The sequence below is a fragment of the Patagioenas fasciata genome, chromosome 20 (genome assembly GCF_037038585.1).
Source record: "Patagioenas fasciata isolate bPatFas1 chromosome 20, bPatFas1.hap1, whole genome shotgun sequence".
Classification (NCBI taxonomy): domain Eukaryota; kingdom Metazoa; phylum Chordata; class Aves; order Columbiformes; family Columbidae; genus Patagioenas; species Patagioenas fasciata.
Window position 1 is genome coordinate 4314217 of NC_092539.1, and position 23463 is coordinate 4337679.

The 23463-nt window shown below is 43.3% G+C and overlaps 1 protein-coding gene across 3 annotated transcripts in view; it reads left to right on the plus strand.

Annotated features, from left to right (window-relative positions):
- Positions 1-23463, plus strand: part of PAPPA (pappalysin 1) — a 179971-nt gene that overhangs the window by 54956 nt on the left and 101552 nt on the right. For all 3 annotated transcript variants that reach the window (XM_065853866.2, XM_065853864.2, XM_065853865.2), the window contains exons 4-7: positions 652-945; positions 4901-5093; positions 11463-11584; positions 17108-17615. In XM_065853866.2, coding sequence (XP_065709938.1) covers positions 652-945; positions 4901-5093; positions 11463-11584; positions 17108-17615 — 1117 coding nt within the window. The remainder of the gene's footprint in view (positions 1-651; positions 946-4900; positions 5094-11462; positions 11585-17107; positions 17616-23463) is intronic.

A 23463-nucleotide genomic window follows, 5' to 3' on the forward strand; every position in this document is an offset into this window, starting at 1 on the left:
GAACTGTGTGTTTCTGACAGTCACTTCAAACCCATCTGTGATCAGAGCACACCTCACTGAAACTGTTCCAGCCTTGGATGTATTCTCTTTTCTTTATTCAACTCTTAGTTTGCAAAGGTGGGTGCATTCTACTGCAATTTTTAGGGTGTTTAGAAGTTAATAGGCTTCTGTTATATCTTTACTCTGCAGAATAACATACAGAGAGTGCTTCAGGTATGTTTTATTCGATTCTTGATATCCAGTGTATCGCTTAAACTTAGCTGGGAAGAATAATTTTATGTAGGTACGCTAAATGATTTGAAATTGCATAGTATGAAGTAATTGCGTATAGGATTTTTATTTGAGTTAACAAGCAAACCAAACTGACAATATGCAGTGGGAAGACCAATTGCCACTGTGTTTTTAATTTACGATGTTGGACTTTGTACCACGATTCTTCACCCTTAGAGCCCCAGATTAAGGGTGAGATTGAACCTTTTGGTGCAGTTTCTCTGGGCAGTTGATTTGCCCAATTGTGGAAAAAACAATCCGTGCTATAGAGGATCTGATGAACTACCATTGCGTCTGCCCTTAGGATTGTTTCCCTTTCCCTTTCTCTTACTGTTGTGAGAAAAACAAGGCAAACAAAACTCTTTTCTTTTCCTCTTGCAGGTGGCATTGTGCTGAATCCCTCCTTCTATGGAATCCCTGGCCACACGCACACAATGATCCATGAAATTGGGCACAGCCTGGGGCTCTATCACGTCTTCCGGGGAATCTCAGAGATCCTCTCCTGCAGTGATCCGTGCATGGAAACCGAGCCGTCCTTTGAGACCGGCGACCTTTGCAGCGACACCAACCCTGCTCCTAAGCACAAGCTGTGTGGGGATCCTGGACCTGGCAACGACACGTGTGGTTTTCAGAGTTTCCTAAACACGCCGTTCAGTAACTTCATGAGCTACGCAGGTACTTGGGTTTCCTTGTTTTGTTGGTGGTGTCTGTGGTTGGGCAAGAACAAAAGAATGACTGTATTACCTTTGCTTTCTACAGTCCGTTTCATGCACAGCTTTATGCTGACCGGGGTGTCTGTTGGGCTGGGACCAGACTTGACCAGGGATCAAACTTGTTGGCCTCTGGAATCCCTTCCAGTTCTCCTTGTTCTTTTCACCCATTTTTCCCCAACTTTACATAGTTTCACGTGATGACCAGGCAGAAGGTTTGGGGTAGGGAAGCGATGAAATAAGCTTTAAGAAAACCGCTTCCAACGGATCTCCAACAGATTTGACAACCTACTTCCCTGGCATCTGGATGCCTGATCTAGAGGTTGTCTTTGAAAAACTCAGATTGAGAGATTGTTTACCCTCTCCTGAGGTAATATCAAATGTCAGATGAATATCGATATCATCAAGGCTGTAGGATAAACCTGTGACAGGTAGACATCTAGTGAGACACTCCTCATGCATCCAGGTGTCCTTTCAAATACCATGTTTATTGTATTTGGAGTCGCTGTGTTTCAGCTGGAATCACTCGCATTTGAGTTGCATCATTAGAGTGTGAATACTGGGATAGTACCAGGATCAGGATTGCTCTTCTGGTCTAAGATCACCAGTGCTGGTCTGTGCTGGGAGTGCAACTACAAAGGCTCCGTATCAGTCTGGTATAACCACCCCTGCAAGAGCTGCTGAAGCACAAGCCTGATTTAGTTGCTGTAACTCGGTGGGTTTCTGGCACTTCTACTCACAGAGTGTAGCGCAAGGAGACCAGGAGCTCCTGTGACCCTTGTCTGCCAGACAATGGGGGTGGAGGATCCTTGCTGCACCCCTGGAAGTTCATAGGGAGTTGAAGGATCCTCTGTTATTTCCCGGAAAGAACAGGGGATACCTCATTTCCCCTTATTTTGGGTCACAGGGTCTAGCCGTGATGGAAGTTGGTGACATTGAGCTGACAGCATCAACAACATTTTAAAGGTAACCAATATGCTTACAGCCACTGAAGGGCACCTTTGGACTCCAGGCAAAAGCACAGATTGCCCACTCAAAAGGTCACTGGAGTGCTTATTCTGTAATAAAACTGTAGAGAAGCAAAGTGTTTAATGTCATCTGGGGTACAGACTGAAATTATTTATAACAGAAATGCTTGTATGCCCTTTGTGGCACTAGCCAAAAGTAATGCTTAGTTTTCTCTTTATTTTTTTGTTTGTGTAGAGGGTGTTTTCAGGGACAAGCATCTACGCACAGAGTCAGCTCCTTGGTGCGTTATGTGCTTCTGTGTGGCAGGGCAGAGTCTTGCTGCTTATACAGCATTTGTAGCATCGCACAAGTAAGTCGGTGCCACTTCAGATGACAACATCCCTCTGCCAAATCGTTTTGTGTGGATGCGACAAAGGGCGGAGCGAGTGTTTCCAAACGCTGAGGTCTCTTCTTCCACTAGCCGTGCCAGTTCTCTCGAGAGCCGAGACAGAGAGGCAAACCACAGAGATACCTATCTGCTCTCGAGAACTACAGATGTGCTGGTGTTCTGAGCAGAAACCTTTTTTCTTCTCGAAAAGTTAAGCGAAGCAATATGATAGGCATCTCTAGAGCTCATGCATGAATCTGTTTGTTTTTCTGTTGTTGCCAGTGGAACAAAAATCTATCAGGATATCAAATTGCAGTAGAAATACCTTTGAAACATTTAGGTTGAGGTCATGCAGCTCTAAACATTGTCTTTCCTTTCTGTTTTGCTGCTTGTATACAGCTTGATCATATTGTGTTTGTCTGACATCCATCTGTCCAGTTATCCCATCTCTGCAGCAAAGCACTGACTTAAAGAGTAACTTTTCATTCCCTGAAATAACAAGTTACAATGTCTATAAGATCGAGAAATGTAAGAAATTGGACTTGTAAATTATTTTTACAAGTCCAAATAGCCGTGGTGTTCCCAAATAAAATACAACTTAGTCTTTTAGATGACTCTTCATGAAATCAACAGGAATTCTGCCCTGAATTCTGTTGGAATAATCATTCCAGCAGTGCCTCTTGAATTTCTCTAATTATTACTTTAGTAGAGGTTCTTAAACTTCTCTTGAAATCGAGGGATCAAGTGAAATACCTTCCTCGCCTCTCTCCCTTCTCTTCCCCCAGGACACAGCCTGTGCTGGCGTTTGAACAGATCGGGAATGCAGGTCATCTTTCTCCTGTGCCATTGTCTCACTGCTTTGTCCTATATGTATTTTATTGTTCCTTTATGATGGCAATTAAGGGCCTTTGTCTCCTTCTGTGCTTCCGTGAAGAATATTTATGGCATTTAGAGCGTGCTCGGGGACAGACCATTGAAAATTATTGAGGAAATCTAGAGATGTCATATTAAAGCAACTCTTTGCATACCCACAGGGATTTGTAGATATTTCCAGGCTGGTGGTGTCTGTCTGTCTGTCCGCTGGGTGTGTTCAATGAGAGGGGGTTCACTGCTCAGGGAAGTGAGGGGAGATGCAGGAGAACCTGTGAACTGAGGTCTCCTCCCTGTGGTGGGGCTGTAGTTGGAGCAGGATCCCACCCGAGGCTGTCTGCGCTTCCTTGCACTCAGGGAAGATGTGGTAAGGTTTTCAATTGGCCAGCAAATTCACACTTCTTCATATATTTTCGTTCCTCTTGAGTTCCACAGGGCACGGACTTGAAGACATCAGAGCATCCAGTAACGCTGTTACGATATTGAACTGCCAGCTTACACGCACGCAAACAACTCTCCCAACAGCCTCCGGTGACCTGCATCTTCCCCGAAATGTGTAGTACTTGACCTGTGCAGAACTGTCATTGTTGTTTGTGTTGCAGCACTGCGCAGAGGTCCCAGCTGGGACTGAGCTTTACTGGGCTGGGAACTCTGCAGGCTCATGTGAAGAAACACTCTGTGTTTTCAAGGGCTTTTCATCTGATGGGAAGAGTACCAGAAAAACGGTTAAAGTGCTAGCATCGAGTTCTTCAGCATAGCTTTTCTGGGTGAATTTGCACAACGTGTTTATTCCTTCCGTGATCTGCACAATAGAGAAATAGTAATCTTCTGCTTCTCCGGGGCATTGTAGTTGTGAAGTTGTGTGGTGTTCAGAGGGCACTAGATATGTTCTTGTTACCAAGTCATGTTTGGGGAAAACAGATGAAATGAGAAATGGGTGTTTACAGGAAATTATCCAGCAAAATTGTTTTTTCATTTTGAATGAAAAAGAAATTCGAAATATCAAAAATGTTTATGAAAATTCAGAAAGGAGTTAGAATCATAATAGTAATGAGGGAGACTTTTAGTAGAAATAAAGTTGTTTTACTGAACCAAAAAATTACATTTTCGATCAGTGTTTGTAATAATTTCTTTTTTAAATCGATGATTCAGAATATTTTATTCATTAGAAAATTTAAGGACTTCAAAAAACTTACGTATTTTTAAAATTCTGTGTTCTTTTAAGCTAAGAAATGTGTTGAAGTCTAATGCACACTGTTTGCCTGAATCTCAGGCAATGCTTTTTCTGAACAGTAGCCATCTCTTGCCCTTTTATCATCTCTGAGATATTCCTTTAGACGTGAAATTCTTCTAAGCCCAGAGATCCACTGGTAGCCCCAATTCTGACCAGAAGGTGCTGCACTGCGGCTTTCTGTTTCTTCACCTCCACGTGTCTCTCTCTTGTCTTGGGATGATCTCTAGGTGCTTCATATGTATCCCAGACCAGAGAGAGAGAAGATTTATGGATTTATTTTTTCCTTTTTAACTTTTGTTTCCTTTCCCCTGCCTCCACAAGTGATGACTGCACTCATTTGTTCACAGGCCATTAACTTTAGTGTGCTGTAAGAACCCATCCCGGCTCTTGCAAGAAGCTGCCGTTCACCACGTCGTAATTCTCCCTCTTGCTCCCACCTTATCTCCTGTGCCATTGATGTGGCTTCTGTTTCAATTCCAGATGATGATTGCACCAACTCCTTCACGCCCAACCAAGTGGCCAGGATGCATTGCTACTTGGACCTCGTCTATCAGAGCTGGCAGTCCACGAAGAAACCAGCTCCTGTTGCGATTGCCCCCCAGATAGTGGCTCGGACCTCCACGTCTGTCACCCTGGAGTGGTTTCCACCCATCGATGGGCACTTCTTTGAAAGGTGACCACGCGCTGCTCTGTACTCTTGCATGGAATTGAACAGGAAGGGGAGAAATAGGGAAAAAACCAGGGACCCCTCTCCAGGAACGCAGCTTTATCATGTGCTGTGCTCAGGCTGGGTTAAGGCTCTTTCTTAAATTGGTTCCTATTGAGAAGGTTATTGATCTGTTTTCTGCTCTTCCTTTCTCAGCCTGTAGCACTCGGTTGAGGGCCATTGATTTGCTATGTAAAGGGCAAATCTTTTTCCATATGTTATGGGAGGAATTTTCAATCAACGATTCCGGCCCTGTGATTCCTGCTGTTATTGCTCCCCACAAATACCTGTGGACTTCGGCTCTGCCTGCACATTCTCCCTCCTCCTCTTGCACATTTCTTTTACAAGAACATGGGGAATCTTGTTCCTCCTCCCATGACAACACAGAGGTCCTGAGCAGTGGAATCTCACAGGGCAGGGACGTGACAGGGCTGGGGGACAAGTGTTCCCTCTTCTCTGAGCTGCAGGTTTGAGATGGGAGCTGAATCAAAAACCCAAACCCCTGAGGATTTATTGTGCAGGTGTCACCTTGCTGCACCCCAAGTGGAGCACGTAGGTCAGAGTATGTGTGTCACAGGCATGCAGCTACATGGTACCAATAAAAATCAAATGAGTGTAGGGTTCTGGACAAGAGTTGCACCACATAGCAGTTCATGAGCAGCTGGGTAGTTAATCTAAATACTCTTATACAGCACTTGGATGGGCTGTAGGAGCAAAGGGAGCCCTAGCAGACAATTCCCTGAATGACTGACCTTCTCGCATTACCGTTAACTCCCCTTCCCTGTTTGCATTTCTCCACCGCTTTTTGCTTTGTTATTTTGTAGAGAACAAACTTCGTGTGTCCTTCAGGGCTGTAGCAGTACGTACCACGGGAGGCCAAATTTACAAGCACATTAGCGCCCAAAGAGCTGTCTCAGCACTGCTGTTGTGCTCGGTGAGAGCACCTTGAGAGCCGCTGCCTCCGGAACTCCTTCCAGCACTGCGAGGACACCCTGCCCATTTCAGTGGCCAACTTGCACTTTATTTGAGTAGGCAGAAAGCTGTTATTCTCTGCTCGGATGAGGTTTTCCAACTTTATTGCAGATGAATACAGGGAGGGCAATCAAATTGTATCAGGAGTTGATAAAGAGAGGTTTTGTGCTCTGAGCAGTGTTTAATTGCAGTTTTGCAACTGAATCCTTTTATTCCCTATGTGTGAAAGGGACTTATGTGGAGTTCTGAAAATGAATTCAGAGTTTGTGAGCCTACAATCATTTTTAGGTAAATTAAGTTTCTCCAATTTAATTTAGATTTCTGAAGATACTTATTGTGTTTTAAATAAATACCATCTGCCTCTTAAAACACATTGATGTGGAGTTAATTTTTATGTAACCAAATATGTCTTTATTACATATTTCTTATAACTCAATCAATATGTTCATAATAACCGCTAGTTAGTTGCTTCTTAAATAACATACAGTGGATAGCCTGCTTAATATAAAATTTCATAACAGAGTTATCATATGTTAAATAAATAGTGATTTTCTAGGGAAAAAAAAAAAAGTCCTTAGGGTTTTCAAATCCGTGTGCCAAGTATCACTGAAGAGATTTAAAGACACAGGCCCAAATACTTTGAGTTCAATTCCTTGTTAAAATGAGATTCCCAACGCTAACAGATCCAGAAATGTTACCGTGGCTATTTAAGAATGCCACAGAAATATATAAATGATCCGGTCTAAAACATGCCCAGATTTCTGATAAATTAATCAAAACAAGAATGATAGTAGTATTATAGTGGCTAATACTGGAAAAGCTCACATGCTGAACTTCTAGTACTGATATGTCCAGCGCTGCTCGGTTAGAGATACATGCCTGTATCAATTTGTAAAATTGGGTCACTGTGCAAGACAAGTAGGAGGTAAAATTGGCCAAGGATAATCTTATCTGTGTGTGGGAATACTGTAAATCTTTGCAGATATTTTTACACAAAGTGCACACCATGGCCCAAATTTTACTTGCCTCACTTGAATGAATAAACTCATTCACTTCAATGGGACTATTCATGTAAAAAACAGAAGACTGATACTCAACTGCTGAGTGCCTTGGGCCTGGTTTCTAATGCACAGAGGCCCCTTCCATGCTGTTTTGACAGTGTAAAAGGGCCTTAAAAGTGTGAATGGCTCTGGCTACATTAGCAAGTATTGTGGCCCAATATAAGTAGATCTCTAGCGCAAAACAAGTTGTTAATGAAGACCTGACGTCAACGCTGTCGGGGTTTTGGGGGGGTTGTTCCAACCCAGCTTCAGCATGACCCACTGGCATCAGCAGTTGGATCACATTAGGTGTGGTCCTGGAACACACCTCTGCTCTGGTTTCGGGCAGAACTGGGTCCGGCTTCCATGTTCTAGCACTGCTCACAGTGCTGTAAATGGAGAACGTGAAGAGTTTCACTTCACCAACTCGCTCCTGATCCAAATTACAATGCCACTGTGGGTACGCTCAGTGTAGCTCAAGTTCCTTTTATGTCCCTTTTCTTCTCTAGAGCTGTGCATAGGCAGTGACCTCTGCTTAGTGGAAGTCAGGAAGGGAAAGTTTAGCCTCGTGTTTAAAAATCCAACGCTGGGCTGGCAGCATCTGTGGGTGATGTCCTGGCAGGTCTGTGGCGGGACGGAGATAAAGCATGGAAGGCCGTGTGCCTTCTTCCTGCTTCGATGCAACCTTGTCACAGGTGCTTGTCTTTTAGACCCTCAGTTCTAGGAATTATGTGATTAATTACATGGGTTTGGGGACAGAGAGTAATGCCAACTCATAGTTCTTGTACATTTGGGGTTGGTTGTCCTGTGTCCTCCCACCTTGGCAAGAGTAGCTACGTGAGCTCTGCACAGAAGTAAAATCTTCTTCCTGGCAGACCCTCCTTACCTATTTAGTGTGTTTAATTGATGGTTGCTATATGGCTCTAGAGAGTCATTTACCTGCACATAAATTTGCCAACATGTGTTTGACCCTAAGCTCCAGCAGCTGGTTGAGCTTCTAAACATCTCTAATAATCACATGTATCAAGAACCAGTATTTCTTCTTGTAGCTACTACACGTGGGATTGGAATACTTACACAAGTCCATCCTCTCATTTTAAAAAAGCATGAAAAATGTCACATGCGCATGTAATAATAAAATAATAATAGATACAACAAAACAAGCGAAAACAAGTGAGAAAAAGAAAAAACTCTATTCATTTCCTGGCTGCATCTATTAGATGCGTTCATCTGCTGTCGCTAAGCATCCATTCATGCGCCTCCTGTTTGATATGCGTATGCAGGATGTAAACAGTTATTGTAATAGGACTCTGCAGCAAATTCTGCTTGGGCAGAAAACTTTGAATGCATCTGCTCTTCCAAGTTTTCATTGAGGTGACTGCATTAATTTCCATGAATCTGATGCTATCTCATTCTGAGCAAGCAAATATTTTGGTCAGGATGGTGTCCCAGATCTAGATGGCTGGGCTTGATAATCACTTGCTTAAACCTTGCTGGAAACTTCCGGTGTCTTTGAGGGTAGAGCATCAATTCTGAATTTCAAGGAAGCAGGTATAATTTAGTCTGAAAACAGGTGCTCTTTACTGAAAGGGATGACAGATTTTTACTGGTTTTTGGTTGCCCACTGAGCCGGTGCTGGCCCTAAGAAAATTGTCTGGTTTTCACCAACAATCTTTAGGTTTTGAATCCACTTCAGTGGAATATCATGCTGTAGGAATGAATTCCTCCTGCGTTCTGAACTTCATAAGTTGGAATTTCCCCAGTACTTGACTTATTAGAAAACAGAAATCGTGATTTTCCATTACCCTGCACTTTGGAAAGTCATGTGTACTGGTGTATAAGATGTTAGATATGTTATCATTCCTCATTAATCGTTTTGAGCCAATTTGGTCTCATTTTGTCTTGATGTCAGTGACTGCGTAAGGTGTAAGGATCTGGCTCAGGTTTTCATAAGCCTGTAAATGTGATTCCATAATTAGTTTTGACATTCATGGCTGTTCGTAAGATTTGTGTGTGAGAGTCTGCAAACCAAAAACTTTAACCCAGGAGTCGTCCCCTGTGTAACTCCCTTCAGCCACTGGAGTTACATCAGGGTTGAGTTTGGCTCCCAAATTGGAAAAGTAAAAAGAGAAAGTTTGCTCATAGCCTTTCCCACATGATGCTCCTTGTGATTTCTCTTACCTCCAAGTCCTTACTGCTAAAAGGAAATGTTTGTCCGTAAGTTTTTTTTCCACCATGGCAGCTTGTGATGAAATTGTATAGCTGCTAATTTGAGTAAAAAGCAGTCCTAATTGTGGAAACTTGGCTTTCAAAGCCCTGTCCTCATCCAGAACCAAGTGCTAATGCAGTAGTCTCTTTATAAAGAAACTAAAAGATTATTATTGCAGCGTCTTCTATCCTGACTGTTGTTGGATGTGCCTCTGAAAAACAACTGCACAATAATAATTCTACGTTTTGATTTCTCAGTACCTTCTATTCTGGATTCTTGCATTTTTTTGCATGTATTATTTAGGTAAGCTGAGTTAGACACTTAAACCACTACTAAATAGCTGAGGAATTAAGTAGGGGAGGCAGTGTGATACCAATAGTGTGGGTGGGTGAAGCGAGACAGAGAGAAGTTGTTCCCAACGTGCCCAAGTTTGTTCATTACCAGCATTACAGATTGTGAAAGGAAGAGGAGGACACCTTTGCCTCCCTTTTCTCTATTCTACTCCTTTGCCACGTTCTATTCTTCATATCTTTTCAGCAGGTGCATCCCTTGCAATATGGTATCATCAATATGGCTGTGGGCTGTGTTGAAATATAGTACAAGTTCTACCACAAATTTCATTCTAGGTTCCCCCGTTGACAATCCCTGCTTCCACCTAATTAAGCCAACAGAAAGTTGAGTTTCCAATAGATCCCTGTCAACAAATAGGAGATGCGAAGCTGTGGGTCGTTCCTACCACCAGAGGGAAAGGAGATGGCACAGACTGGGAGGGCTAGGAGAGTAAATATACCATCCCAGTGTCCTTGCTGAGGATGCAAAAGAACTTCTGCCTGAGGGTCACAGTAACCGTCGCAAAGCAGTGCTGAAATAATGGAGCAATGGCTAAAATTTGCATAGCTCATTATAATAACTGATGACTCGGTCCATACTTACTGTGTTACTACCATGTGTTATGCCTAAAACTTCTTTCCTAAGAGCATTTAATCATTAACATCATTAATTTTTTCCTTTCATTTTGACTGGTCATTGTTCCTTAAAGCAGAGCAATGAATTCTGAATAATAAGCAACTTACTGGGATGAATAACCACACATTCTAGGTCATACACAGTTCCAAGTTTTGTCATCCCAAGGAATGTAGGGATGAACTGTGTGAGTCGCATCCTCAGCTGATATAAAATCAGCTTAATGTTATGGAAAACATTAGAGTTACTCGAGTCTACATTAGCCTAAACCCTGATCTTGTGAATGTATTAGCAAAACTATTTATGAATCAGTGTTTAACTCAGTTTTCCTGTTCAAACCCTTCTGCTGATAGTATTTTATTGATGTTAGCTGGTATTAGATGTATTGTGGAGGTGAAGTAACATTGGTGTTGGGCAGTGAAGTGCCTTTCTTAATGCCATGTCCTGCCATCTGATGGCATGGAGCCCTAAGATGTTGCAGATCAGAAAGACCCATCCGCTGGTGCCAAAGCCGCCAGGTGTCAAATCCAGCTTCCCCTCTGAAGAAGATTCGGGGCATGTTCTTTTCTGTGTGTACATAACCCACCCCTTTTCCAGGCTTGTAATGATCTGGGCTGTGATACATCTCCAAAAGCAGGTCCTTGCAAACTTAGCAAAGCCGTGCTTTGCAAAGCAGCTCTGTCTGATGTTCTCAGAAACTGGGACTTCACCCTCTCCTCTAATCACCAGGAAGCCCAAGGCCTTCACAATCTTGAAGATACTACAGGTTCAAGCAATAAATCCATAGTGGGAGCAGAAATAGATCTGAAAGCTCCTGAGGCTGGTTTCTCTACTCTAACCACTAAGCAACATGTATTTCCTTTTGTCAGGGTTTGATCCAGTTGTAGTGCAGGGAAAAAGAAGTAGAGCTGAACATGATTTCACAGGTTGCTACTGTTCTGTGTTGCATGGCAGATCCACAGATGCTGTCTAGGCAGCCCCTTAGCCCAAACCTACAGAAAATCAACGTCAAAACCCACTCTTATTATTACTGTCAGTAAAGAGGGTTAAGGGGAACCGATTTTAAGTCTTATTGCTCTTCATATTGTTGAATAAGCAGCTCACTCAGCTGTTACTAAGTTGGTGTGTTTTCCTGTTTTCCTGGCCTCCTAGAGAAGTGGGATCAGCGTGTGATCTGTGTGCGGAAGGAAGAGTCCTGGTGCAATACGCCTTCAGCGCCTCGTCCCCGATGCCCTGCGATCCCTCAGGGCACTGGAGCCCACGGGAAGCAGAAGGTGAGTCACAGAGTTGGGGACAAAGCCATGGTGGGGAGAGGCTGGGCCAGAGCTAAAGGAGAGACACAGCAGAAGTGGGAAAATCTGGGAGAGAGTGATTATACCTGTACGTAACATGAACAAAACTAGAGGACAGATGAATACACTGTGCTCCAAAGTAATGGTGCTGGCTGGAATACCTGTGATTTGGCCCTCATGTCCTGACCCTGACCGTGAATTAAATGAATTCTGGGAGCTGAACCTGAATTTCAGAAAGCAGCAGAGTGCCAAGAAGTGCTGACCATTCCCATCTTACAGATGAATTCTTCAGGGGAGCTGTTTGCTCCTTCCGCTCCAACTCCAAAAGTAAAGAATTGCACATTATTTCTTTGGGCCAAATTTCAGCGGCCTTTGTTTACCCTGAGTCATGACAGGCTGCACCAGTAAACACACTGGAAGGAGCATAGATTGTGCTTTGGACAAGTATTCTGCAACATGAACACAGGCGACTACATCAAACCCAGTCTAGTTAAGGGTGTTTTGTGAGCTGTACTTCTCTTTGAGCATGTTGGAAGGAGAACAGTCTGCAGAGCTGGTTGTACGATGCCATTAGATCTTCATTGTTAACTCCTCCATATGTACCTTCCATTATGTAAGTAGGTGGATGTGGTAGAACACGTGTAAGATTATACCAGGCAAAGGTCAGTAATCACAAATTATGGTTTGGAAAGAGCAGACTATTATTTTAGTTGTCCATCATGAGCTGTTCCTTCGGAAGCAGCACACTCTGAGCCCAGACTTCACCATAAACGTGCAGGTGGGCTCATTGAACCCAAAGGCCAATCCCTGGATTTTGCAAACTCGTTATACAAATACCTTCTTACATTAAGGGCTTCTCTGTTCTGCAGCTCAATTGTGTGGGAGTTATTCTAAAAGGAAGATTATTTGTAAGCTAGTGCGGTGATATATGTAGTGCTGACACCCAGGGGCCTTCCTTTGTCCTAAGGTCAACATGTGTAGCAAGATGCACCCTCGTTGCGTGGTGGGACAAAACATGTGAGCTAAATGTCCTCTGCCCCATGCAACCAGGATGGGGACCTAACAGGGTTTGTGCTTCACTCCAACCCACCCCCAAAGTTTGGACACGCAAAGGCCAGGCTGGCAGGCACCGTGCAGAACCACCTGCCCCTTGGGTGGACGTTCAAGAGCGCCGGCTACAAGTGTAACTGGCTTGTCAAGTAAACAGGAGTAGCCAAGTTTGGATCGCTTGCAGTGGTAGTGCAAGGTGGAAGATGGAATTTCCACTTAGCCAAGGATTACGAGACTTCGAAACCTTGTTTCGTTTGGAACAAAACCTGAAACTTTAGAAATTCTCCATGAAGGAAAATTAAAAACAAAAAGTGTTTGAGACTGGCCAAAATGTTTTGTTTAGCTCATATAAATCTTCTTTCATGAACTTTTGTTAAATTATAACATTTGAAAATAACCACTTTTAGTATAAAATCGAGGGCAAAAGCAGCTTCTAATAAAAAAATGAAAAGTGTTTCAAAGTGCAAAAGTGAAATTATTTCTTCCAAAAATGTCAAAACACAATGTTCCAATATTGTTAGAACTTTCTTCCCATTTTCTATTCCAGAAAAAAAATTTGGCTAAATCAACTCAATTTTGCAAAGTGTTTTGATTTTGAAAGAACTTCATATTCCATTGAGATACGCAGTTCTGTCAAAATTCATCCAATGAGCTCTGATTTGAAAACTTCTAGATCTCACACGTCTTGCCAGCGGCATCATTCCTAGAGAAACTAAAGCTACTCTAAGATTTATTACTCAGCTGCATTTTGCATTTAATTTCCTCTTCTTACAGTGTGTGCCTGCATGTTCTTAACTACGAAGGGTGCAGACTGATCCTTATCTGTCCCAGTCAATTGCTGTCGTGCCATTGCTGTGGAAAGAAAATTTGGGAATCCTATCCTCTTACTACATTAGTAAACTGTCTCCACTTTAGGGTAGAAAATATACCAAGTGTATGGTATTTGTTGCTCTGTCATTTTCTGTCATCACTACCACACTCCCTGACATTCAGGATCTCTGCCTATTTGCACTTGGTCTGAGTTACAAATAGCACAGTTAGATCATTGTCTGGCTTCTTTAATTGTCTATCTGTGAGTACTCAAGCATGCAAGCTTTAAATTCACTTTCTATAAGCGTTCATGTGTGTGTAAATCTCCACTGCTTGAATGTTCATGGAAAGTGAATAAAAAAGAGGCCTAAGTGTGGCCAAAATGAACTAGTTTTAAAATTTGAGACGACGCTCATGGAAAATGTTTCGTAGTGCTTATCCAACTTCTTAGCCGAAAACCACATTTCTCACGTGTCTCTGAAGCAGCTCTGAACCTGGTGGGTCTGATGTCATTTTCCTGAGGTCTCACAGCATTGTTGGGCTGCACAGTTACCCCAGGTAGGTGACACCATGTGGTCTTCACTACGTGTTGAGCTGTGCCTATTGCAAAACTGCTGCGGGGACGGTGTCCTCCTGGGTCCCCTGTGTGTGCCTGGGGTGAGATATCTTGTGATTCTTTCTCAGCCACTTGTGCCCCTCGCGTGAGTGGCTGTTTCCTCCTCAGCAACAGTCGTGGGAAGGCACTGGAGATCAGGCAGCTCTGATTTAGTCTTCACCTTCGCCATAGAGCCAGAAAGTTCTATAACTTACCTGGATTCTCACCAGCAACACCAGCTATGTAAACAAGCCTTGCAGCACCTCTACAACTCAGTTAAAGGGGTTTTTTGTATGTGAAAGGTAATTTTGGCTCAAGCCCAAGTAAGGACCTTCACTTACTGTGCAATATATGTATATATTGGTCAGTTCCTACTGCCTTGCTCACTGCTGACTAGAAAAGTGTGAGAAGATAATAAAAATCTTGCAGCACTAGGCTGCTCTAGTGCCTTTCCCAGTGGCCAATATTTCACTTGAGAGTGATTAATTCCTGTTTGCAAGTGGAGATTTCCCAGTTGGGGCTTAGAGTCCCACTGGATGGTGCCTTTATCTTGACCAAGTCGGAAATGTGGCAGGTGAGCTGTAGATGTGACAGCAGCTGCATCCCGAGAGGCCACCAGTCCCAGCTACCCTCCCTGTACAAACTTATCAGGTCTCTGGGATGATGGAGGGACAGGGGTATCTGCTCCCAGTAACTTAGCTTAACTGCGTGATGAAGGCTTGTGATGACACATCAGGCTGTGGTGGTGGCCAGCGTTCTGGGGGAAGGCTTCCTTCCATCCTACTATCCCTGCTCTCTAACCAGGAGATGGGATTTGACTTCTCACAGACCTCACATTCACATTTGGTTTGTGTCGGGCAAGACACGATGTTGTATGAGATGCTGCTTTGTGACTGATCTTGCTGACAGTCCCATAAGCCAAAAGATTTTCAGAACCTGAGTGCAGAGGAGCAGGATAACTACTACTCCATTTCTTTTTATATATGCCTATTTGTAATTATCATAGTATCTACCCATCTCTAGAAAATCTAGAATTACAACAATAACCATCTGCCTTCTCCCACAATTAAATGAATGTTTCTTACCCAGCTCTAATTCTTTGATGATATTAAAGAAAGGTTCTCTTTATCTCAACGTCATTGCAGTTGTTTGTCTATGCAAGGCTACAGTCAATCTCCCATTTTTCCAAGTAGTTCTGTTCTCACTTAGAATGGGGTAATTATCTGTATTAAACTCCCTGAAGGCTGAGTTCAGTTCATCTAACACATGGGATCACACCCTGGTCTTGCAAAATATGTAGGTTTATTCACTCTTTAAGTATTACAGAGTCCTCGAACTGACAGAAGTGAATTTACAGGAACCCAAGTGGAGGCCACATTTGAACATGTAATAGGCTGTGAGCCATTAATCAACTCAGTTTTCCTATCTGTGAGATGGCAGCGATAAGATTCACAAATCCTTCCAAAACCCTATGAGATACTAGGGTTCAAAACCACCTTCTTAGGGCTGTAGTCAGGAGTTTGCTGTGAATCAAAGCCATCGGAGGGCCTGGCCAAGCACATGAGGACAGCAGCGAATGCTGAGATAACGTGAGTCGAACGGGCTATTCGCCACTCAAAATGATTATAGACGGTACTTGCGAGCTTGCCAGGGCGAAAATATTTGAGCGTGTTAAATGGAACTCTGGCTTTCTTCAAAATACATCGCTCTGTGGTCTCTCCAGACGCCAAAGTTAGGGGTGTTCCTGCTGCTTGGTGGTGTGTGAGAAGAGGAGGGTGTGGGGCATGTGCAGGTGAGGGAGAAGCAATAGGAGTTGCGCATCTGCAGGACAATTGTGTTGGATTGCAGGGAGGACTGGCCGAGATGCCAGGAAATCTATTCTGCATCTGGGTTCATTCGGTATTAACAGGAGAATTCCCTGTGCTGTTTATCCTTGACAAAACAGGCGCATTTCTAACGCTTCATTGGATCACAGACAATAAGAATAACCTTCACACATTGCCCTTTTCTCTTTAAATTAGAAGTGATGTCCTGTTTGTTCATCTTTGCCCAGCGCTTTATCTTGCTTTCCTCCTCGGTTGCAAACAGCTGTGCTCCGTGCTCTTTTCCCTCTGCCTTCTTCGTTTCTCTCCTCTTCTTACCTTTCCTTATCTTCGCTTTTCCCTTTCTTCTTTCTTGTACTTTGTCTTCTCCCTGTCCTGTTTGCTCCCTTTTCGTGTGATTACTTGGGAAGGAAGAGGGAATTTATAGCTCTCACTGGATTCTGTTACCAACTGTTCCACCCATCTGACCTCTCTGGATCTTGCAGTCTATGACTCCGTGCCAAATTGTAATGTTACCATAGTACTTGGGAACCCAGCGAGCATTGTGGCTTTCATTAGTTTTTAGTACTACCTCCCATGTAGCCAAACGTAGCCAACGGTGAGAAATGTAAAAGTACAAGTGCCTCTTGTTTCATCATAATGAGCATAAAGAGCCAGCTCAGACCTGTGCTCCATGTGCCTCCAAGAAAAGGGGTCTTACACAACATGCTAGATGAGCCTGGAAATGGCACAGGAGTTGCCCCTCAACAGCTTCTTGGAATCAACAAAGGCTCTTTTCATTGTCGTTGTTAAAGACAAAAGAAAAAGGTTGTATTTTAGAGAGACAAGCAACCGAGTAAGTAGGAGCATAGAGGTGAACTGAAGGCTGAGTGACTCTGTTTATTGGGTAAAGAAGCAAGTGGAAGGGGTAGAAAATATTGTTTGGTACAGGGGAAGGCACTAGAAACAGGAAATACAGGACCAGACACACTAGCCCCATGTGTGTTACGTGGTGTCTGGTCCAACTGGGCACTTAAACTGGGTTTGCATCTTTCAACTAACCAGGAGACGTTAATGTTATGTTCCTCCTCTCCACGCTGGCCACGCCTGTTCTGCTCAAGTAAATAAGGAGTTTCCTGGACAGATACGCTCTCCTGCCACTATTTTTTCTTTCAACACTAATGCAAGTGATTACCCATGCTCTCTAACTTGTTTTGTGGCCTGTCTTTGCTTCCTTCTTTCTTTCAGGGCACCCTGATGTTGAGCAGCCTTGTAAATCCAGCGTCAGAACGTGGAGTCCCAACTCGGCAGTCAACCAACACACGGTGCCGCCAGCCTGTCCTGAGCCCCAGGGCTGCTACCTGCAGCTGGAGTTTCGTTACCCCCTGACTCCAGAGTCCCTCACGGTCTGGGTGACATTTGTTTCCCCAGACTGGGACTCCAGTGGAGCGGTGAACGACATCAAGTTGCTCACCGTCAGTGGGAAGAACATTTCTCTCGGGCCGCAGAACGTCTTCTGTGACATCCCGTTGACCATAAAGCTGGATGCAGGACAAGTGGGCGAGGAGGTGTATGGGATCCAGATCTACACTCTGGACGAGCACCTGGAAATCGATGCTGCCATGCTGAGCTCCGTCCCGCACAGCATGCTGTGCGCGGACTGCAAACCCATCCAGTACAAAGTGGTTCGGGACCCTCCTTTCCAGTCCGGATCTCCAGTTGTTATCTCAAACCTCAGCAGGAGATTCGTCGACACGTAAGTACTGCTTTCCTGAGAGCTGAATAGACTCGTTCAGAGGAAAACAATAACCTGTTCTTCTCATCCTGTTAATGTCCCACATCACGATTGTTAGGATTTTGAATGAGATTGATGCACCAAGTATCACCAAGAGAGGGTCTTCTCATAGTTTCTCTCTGAAACAAGGAGCATCACAGGTGAAATAGCCTGAGATTTCACAGATAGATTTTGAGAAATTTCTGGGCTAGTTGTACAGAGATGTGAAATTCAGACTTTCCTTAACCAGAATGGATATAGCAAACTACCTGAGCTGTGATAAAAAAAACCTAAATAAGGACCTCTCAGTAACATGGTCATCATTTTCTTTGAAAGTAACATTCTGATGGTGAAGGAGACAGAATGGTTTCAGTGCTGGTGCCCCAATTATCTGCTAAAGAAAGAATGCAAAAAAAAATACACTTGCATGTTCAGGTATACATATGTATTTCAGTTACTTTCATTGTTTTGCTTTCATGTGTCACTGAAACAAATTTTGTTGGAACAGGATTGTTCTAGCGCAGTAAATACAGCAAATGCTCTAGTTTGTGGTAGGAACTAAATTTCATCCCAGATGCAGTTGTGCTCATCAACACACGATTGTTGAGGAAAGTCCAACTTCAAAATATTTAATGATTGCAAGGAGATCCATGGTCTCCACGGGCATTCTACAGCAGCAAGCAAAACATCTTTTGCATAACACGATTCCCTGGAAATGATTCACTCATCTGTAGGAACAACATGAAGCTCTTTTGAAAAATGAACACCAGATAAAAGGGAACCTGCTAAGAAAACTGCGCTCTAATTTAGAAAAGATGATCTAATTAGTACAGCTAATAACAAGGAAGCATACATCATTATGGTCTTCTAAAGCATATTTAAATATAATAAAAATGATTAATTAACAATTCAGTAATCATGAGCTACCATCCCCTTCATTGCCCAATTATGCAGCTCAGAAGATGCAAATTGTCCCTACAGATTTAAAAATTCAAGGTTACTAACAATAGTGAGTATAAAAACAAAGCCCAGGACACCACTGACGTTATTCATGAGCTGAAAGTTAAGCATGTGCTTAAGTATTTTCTTGGGTTGTAGCCTTGTTCCAACAATTGCTGGCACTTAAAAGGAGGTGAGTACTGGCATATTGGAAATATGGAAAATGGTGAATTTTCCCATGGTTTTGCTGTGAAAGCATCTTTGCCTGAAACCTGGCCCACTCTCGTTGGAAAATAGGACTGGTTTGGTTTGAAATATTTGCATACCTTAGCACAAGTTCCCACAGAAACAGGTCCAGTTTTGAGCCTATAACAAAACGTGAAAGAAAAAAAAAGACATGCCCGAAACATCACTTGTATTCTGAGCTCTGTTCCTTTGTCTTTTATTATGATTTTGTGGGTCAGTTTTAGCTCACAGCCATCTGAACATCTGAAATGAAAGGGTGCTCTAATAACTAAATCAGTAGCCAGGGATTAGTGACAGTTTTCCTGTGCGTCACTGATTAAATCACAAGGGGTAACATTACTGTACCTGTCCGTACGTCTCGCCTAGTGACAGAGCCAGCTAAAGATCAGACATAAAATTTATGTTAGTCTTTCTGGGCTCTACCTGTGATCATTTGACAGAAACGGGTGGTTGGGTTTGATTCAAGACTTCAGCATGTGTTGGAAATTTTGAAAAGTGGGGTTCACAGCACTCATCCGTGTCCTCTGGTGAGGGGGGGTCATGGAGCATCATTGTCTGATGCTCTGTGTCCAGGCTGCTGCTGGACCACACCCGGGGATGCACCAAACTCCGCATGGGGTTGTGGTGATGTGGGAGAGGCAAAGGAAAGATGAGTTTTCCATTAGCACCTTGTGAAAAGAGGAGGTGCGGTCCTTGTACTCCGTAAGCAAGAACGAAGGGAAGATGATTCAGGGAGGTCAGGGACAGAGGTGCTGGGCTATGCTCCTGTGTGTGTCTATTTATATGTAGAGGTAAAAGCATTCTCTTCTCATCTACCTGCTTGTCTCATTCTATACAGCTGGAATTCAGCATATCTGTGCAACCAGCCTGTGCAGCCCCTTTATCCCTCTGTGAGCCCCAAGCTCGTTACCTCTCCTTTATGCTTTTGCACGTTTTCCATATTAAATAAAACGACACCCCCACATGTTCTATGGAAGGTTATTTTGAAGGCAGCCACATATCTTTACTCTTGCCTCCTCTGACCTTGATCTTCACTTTCTCGTTTTCGCCCAAAGAAAATATTTGCTTGCACTGTTATCTGTGAGCAAGATCCTTTTCCCAGGTGTTGCGATGCTGAAAGAAGAATTAATTTCTCTTACTTTCTTCCTGTCAAAGAGAGGGAACTTCTCTTTAAGTTAAGAGCAGAGACAGCCTTTAATGGATAGCCCTTGCCTAGTCAGCACTGGGTGCTCCACAGAGGAGAGTAAATAACAAGAACAGTGGAAACCTTTTATTAAGAATTGCAAAATAACACCAGACCTTCTGTTCTCAAGATGAATTTTAATCTCAGCTCCTTGGCTCAAGGCTGGGGCTTACAAACATTTGTAAGGGACAGGACTGTATCCTTGGACCTTACAGAAACCAGGCACGATGCACTCACTTTCAGTGAGTGTGATCAGCAGGAATTGCTGGTATCTGTGATACAAAAATGAGAGTCAGAGCCTAGGAAAGCTAAATAAATCAGTGGGGCAATAAAAAAACAAATACAAACAAACAAACAAAGAGGTCAGGCCAGGTGCAGCACAGAAGTGCTGAGTCTTCACACTGCAGCGGGTGATTAGGAGCCTCATCTGCAGATCTCGGAGTCTCAGCTCACCATTTAATCCAAAGTTCGGGTTGTGCTCTAATGTAGAGGGTTTCACTCTGGTTGTTCTCCAGAAGTAACGTGTGAGATGGTCATGATGGTGAATGTGGTAAATGTTTTGCCCTTGTAGCACTCTTATACTCATGTCACTACCGTTGGAAAGCAATTGTTGCTCTTGCATTTGTGTGTAGCAGCTGGTGATTTGTTAAGAGCTCAGTGAGAACAGAGTGGCCGCAATGAGAAGCTCTCCCAAGCACATCACCGGTGCAGTTGGGTGTCAGTCCCACGGGGACAGCCAGGGGTGTGCAGCCCATGTTCCCCATTGCACTCTCAGGAGCCACATTTGCGAGCGGCGAGCAGCCGGGTGTGCTGGCGAGATCGGTGCTTACCCCTCGGGCAGGCCAAGCTGAGACACGCTGAGGTTGGCTTTGGAAAGTTGTCAGAATTACTAGAAAAGTTTGTTAGAAATGGAAATTTTCCCATCCTTTCTGACACAAACTTTGTAGGGAACTTGCAGAATTCACGGGCAGCGATGGATCAGGTCGTCTTTGTGGTGTTAACCTGTAGACTATTTCTAGACAAAGGCGTTGACTGAGCCTCAGAAAGAATCCTAACGTGAAGCCCTGGTATGAGTTTTGGTTTTGCAGAGTGGAGCATCACTGAGAAGCAAGTATGCTGTCCTGTGATCTGTTCATCTGAGCCATTCCTACTTAGCTTTAGTGCCTAAGTGACACCTAGAGATACTGCATTCATACTTGAAAAAAAAAAAAGAAGAAACAGAGAGAAACCTGCATATTTTTCTTCTCAATTTTGGCTATTTTACACCCACATTCTATGGCTAAACTTTTCACATTGCTAGGTAATAGTTGGAGGGGACTGGTTGTCATATGTGTGCAGTTGTTATTTAAGTGAGTACAATATTTTAAAATATTTTGTTAGAGTCATAAGCTTATAAACTCGATGCTATTTACTGTGTTGTAACTCCACACCAGAGATGGTGGAGTACAGATCTCACTAGGGCTTCATGGAGTGATTGCAGAACGACTGAGAAATCATCATCATCCAGATTACAGGTAACTGGAGGGCTGCTGTGGCATTGCTCGTGGGTCCTTCGTGTTCCATGTACTTTATCCAAAGTAATTATTTGCTTCAAAATTTGCATTATTGATGCGATGGCCATTGTTAGTGGTATCGAATCAGAAGGACTTGTCAGAAACACCGGGTGATGAGGAGTTGAGGGAGATGGAAAATAGTTCTTAGTCTGGATGTATATGAAAAATGCGGTAAATTCCTACAAATATGAAGAAGCAGAGAGGCTGGAGAATCAGTAGTGACTCTTCATAATGAGCAATAATTCATTACAGGCATTACTGGTCTGCCTTTTAGCCCCTGAACTTAATAGGAAGACTGCATTTACATGACACAAGCCTGGCTGAACACAGGACTGGAAAAACATGAATATCACAATGATGATATGTAAACCTAAATCCCTGCTGAATGCAACAGTAAAATTTCACGGCAACATCTGTCCTTATTATGGCATTCCTTCCTTCAACTTGAAGATCTATTTCTCTATTTTCTGAAGGTCTACCAGCCAGAGGAATGTATGATCTAAAGCAGCTGAAATGAATTGCCAAATTCATCTGTCATGGAGATAATTAACACCATATTTCCACCCAAACAAGATACAGATCGCCGGGTGGATGTTCTCCCAACACCAAAAGCTGAAGTCCATATTATCACCATCTTCTGCTCCCCCCTGCTCCACAGTTACCGTGCCAAACCCCTCTTGATAAGCCAGGAAATACTGGGGAGTATCTGAGATAGGACTGAAATCTGAAGAAAGAACTTTACGTGCCCAGATTTATTTGCAAGAGCTGCTAGGTTGTCCGTGCGATATTGGCATGCTACACATCTGGATTCCCAAAAGGCTTTAGAAATGCATATGGTGTTCCAGATGTTCTTGTGCACGAATACTTACCCAACGACCCTGGAAATGCCTTGCCTTGATGCGTGTGAGAACCTCATATGCTTCTTTTTTGTGGATACATCCCACTTACAGTTCATAGTTGCATTACAATTGAATAAAAACAACCAACTCCTTCTTTTCCTCTCACCTGCAGTGAAGAACTCCCACCTGATTCTGAATTTCTTGATCCTACATGCGTAACATTGTCTTATACCAACATATGCACCATCTTGAGACATCCAGTCCTGTAAATTAGTTGTTTCTACATTAGAACTCTGTCTTTCTCTGCATTGACCGAGCCTGTTTACCAATTCTGTGCTGTCTGCAGATACATGGACTTTTGATATTTGGATCTTTATTTGCAGGAAATGTTTGTTAGTTAACCTCAAAGTGATAACTGAAAGACAAACTTTGATTGCCATTCAAATTTCTCTTTCGATCTATAAACAGCTACTAGAAGCACAAAATTGTGTCATCTCTCGTTGAGTCCCTAAGTGTTTGATTCCTGCTCTCACTCCTAGCAGCACCGGGGACCTGCCGTTAGCAAAAGCATTTGTTCTCTAGTCTGCACCTAGGTTTCGTTCCCATAATTACACAATTCTCCATACTATTTCTCTCTAGTAATGTATTAGAGATCCCTATCTGTATCCATATGAAAGTTTACAGCTCATCTCTAGTAAAAACACCTTTTACCAAGCTTCAACATGAACAGATTTACTCTTATTCATGCTTTCTTGCTCATTCCTAAGAGCTTCCCTCTCATTAGCTTGCGATCCTGCATGGACGAAGCTATTTTGAGCTTTCCCATGAAGCAAATCACCCTTCTGTCCCACCGGGTTTCTCTTACCCCTGTAGTGTCCCATTTCAGGTACAGTTCTAGCACTTGTAGTTCTTGCCTACTTCTTCATCCAGAGTCCTTGCATTAAGGAATAAATGTTTCGGTTGTTCCACTTTGACGTTGGTTTCCCAGATGGATTGGTGACTGTGCTCTCACTGTCTGAAAGCCCCTGCATGTCGGTGAAGAGCTTTGAGTGTATCAGACCTGTCACTGG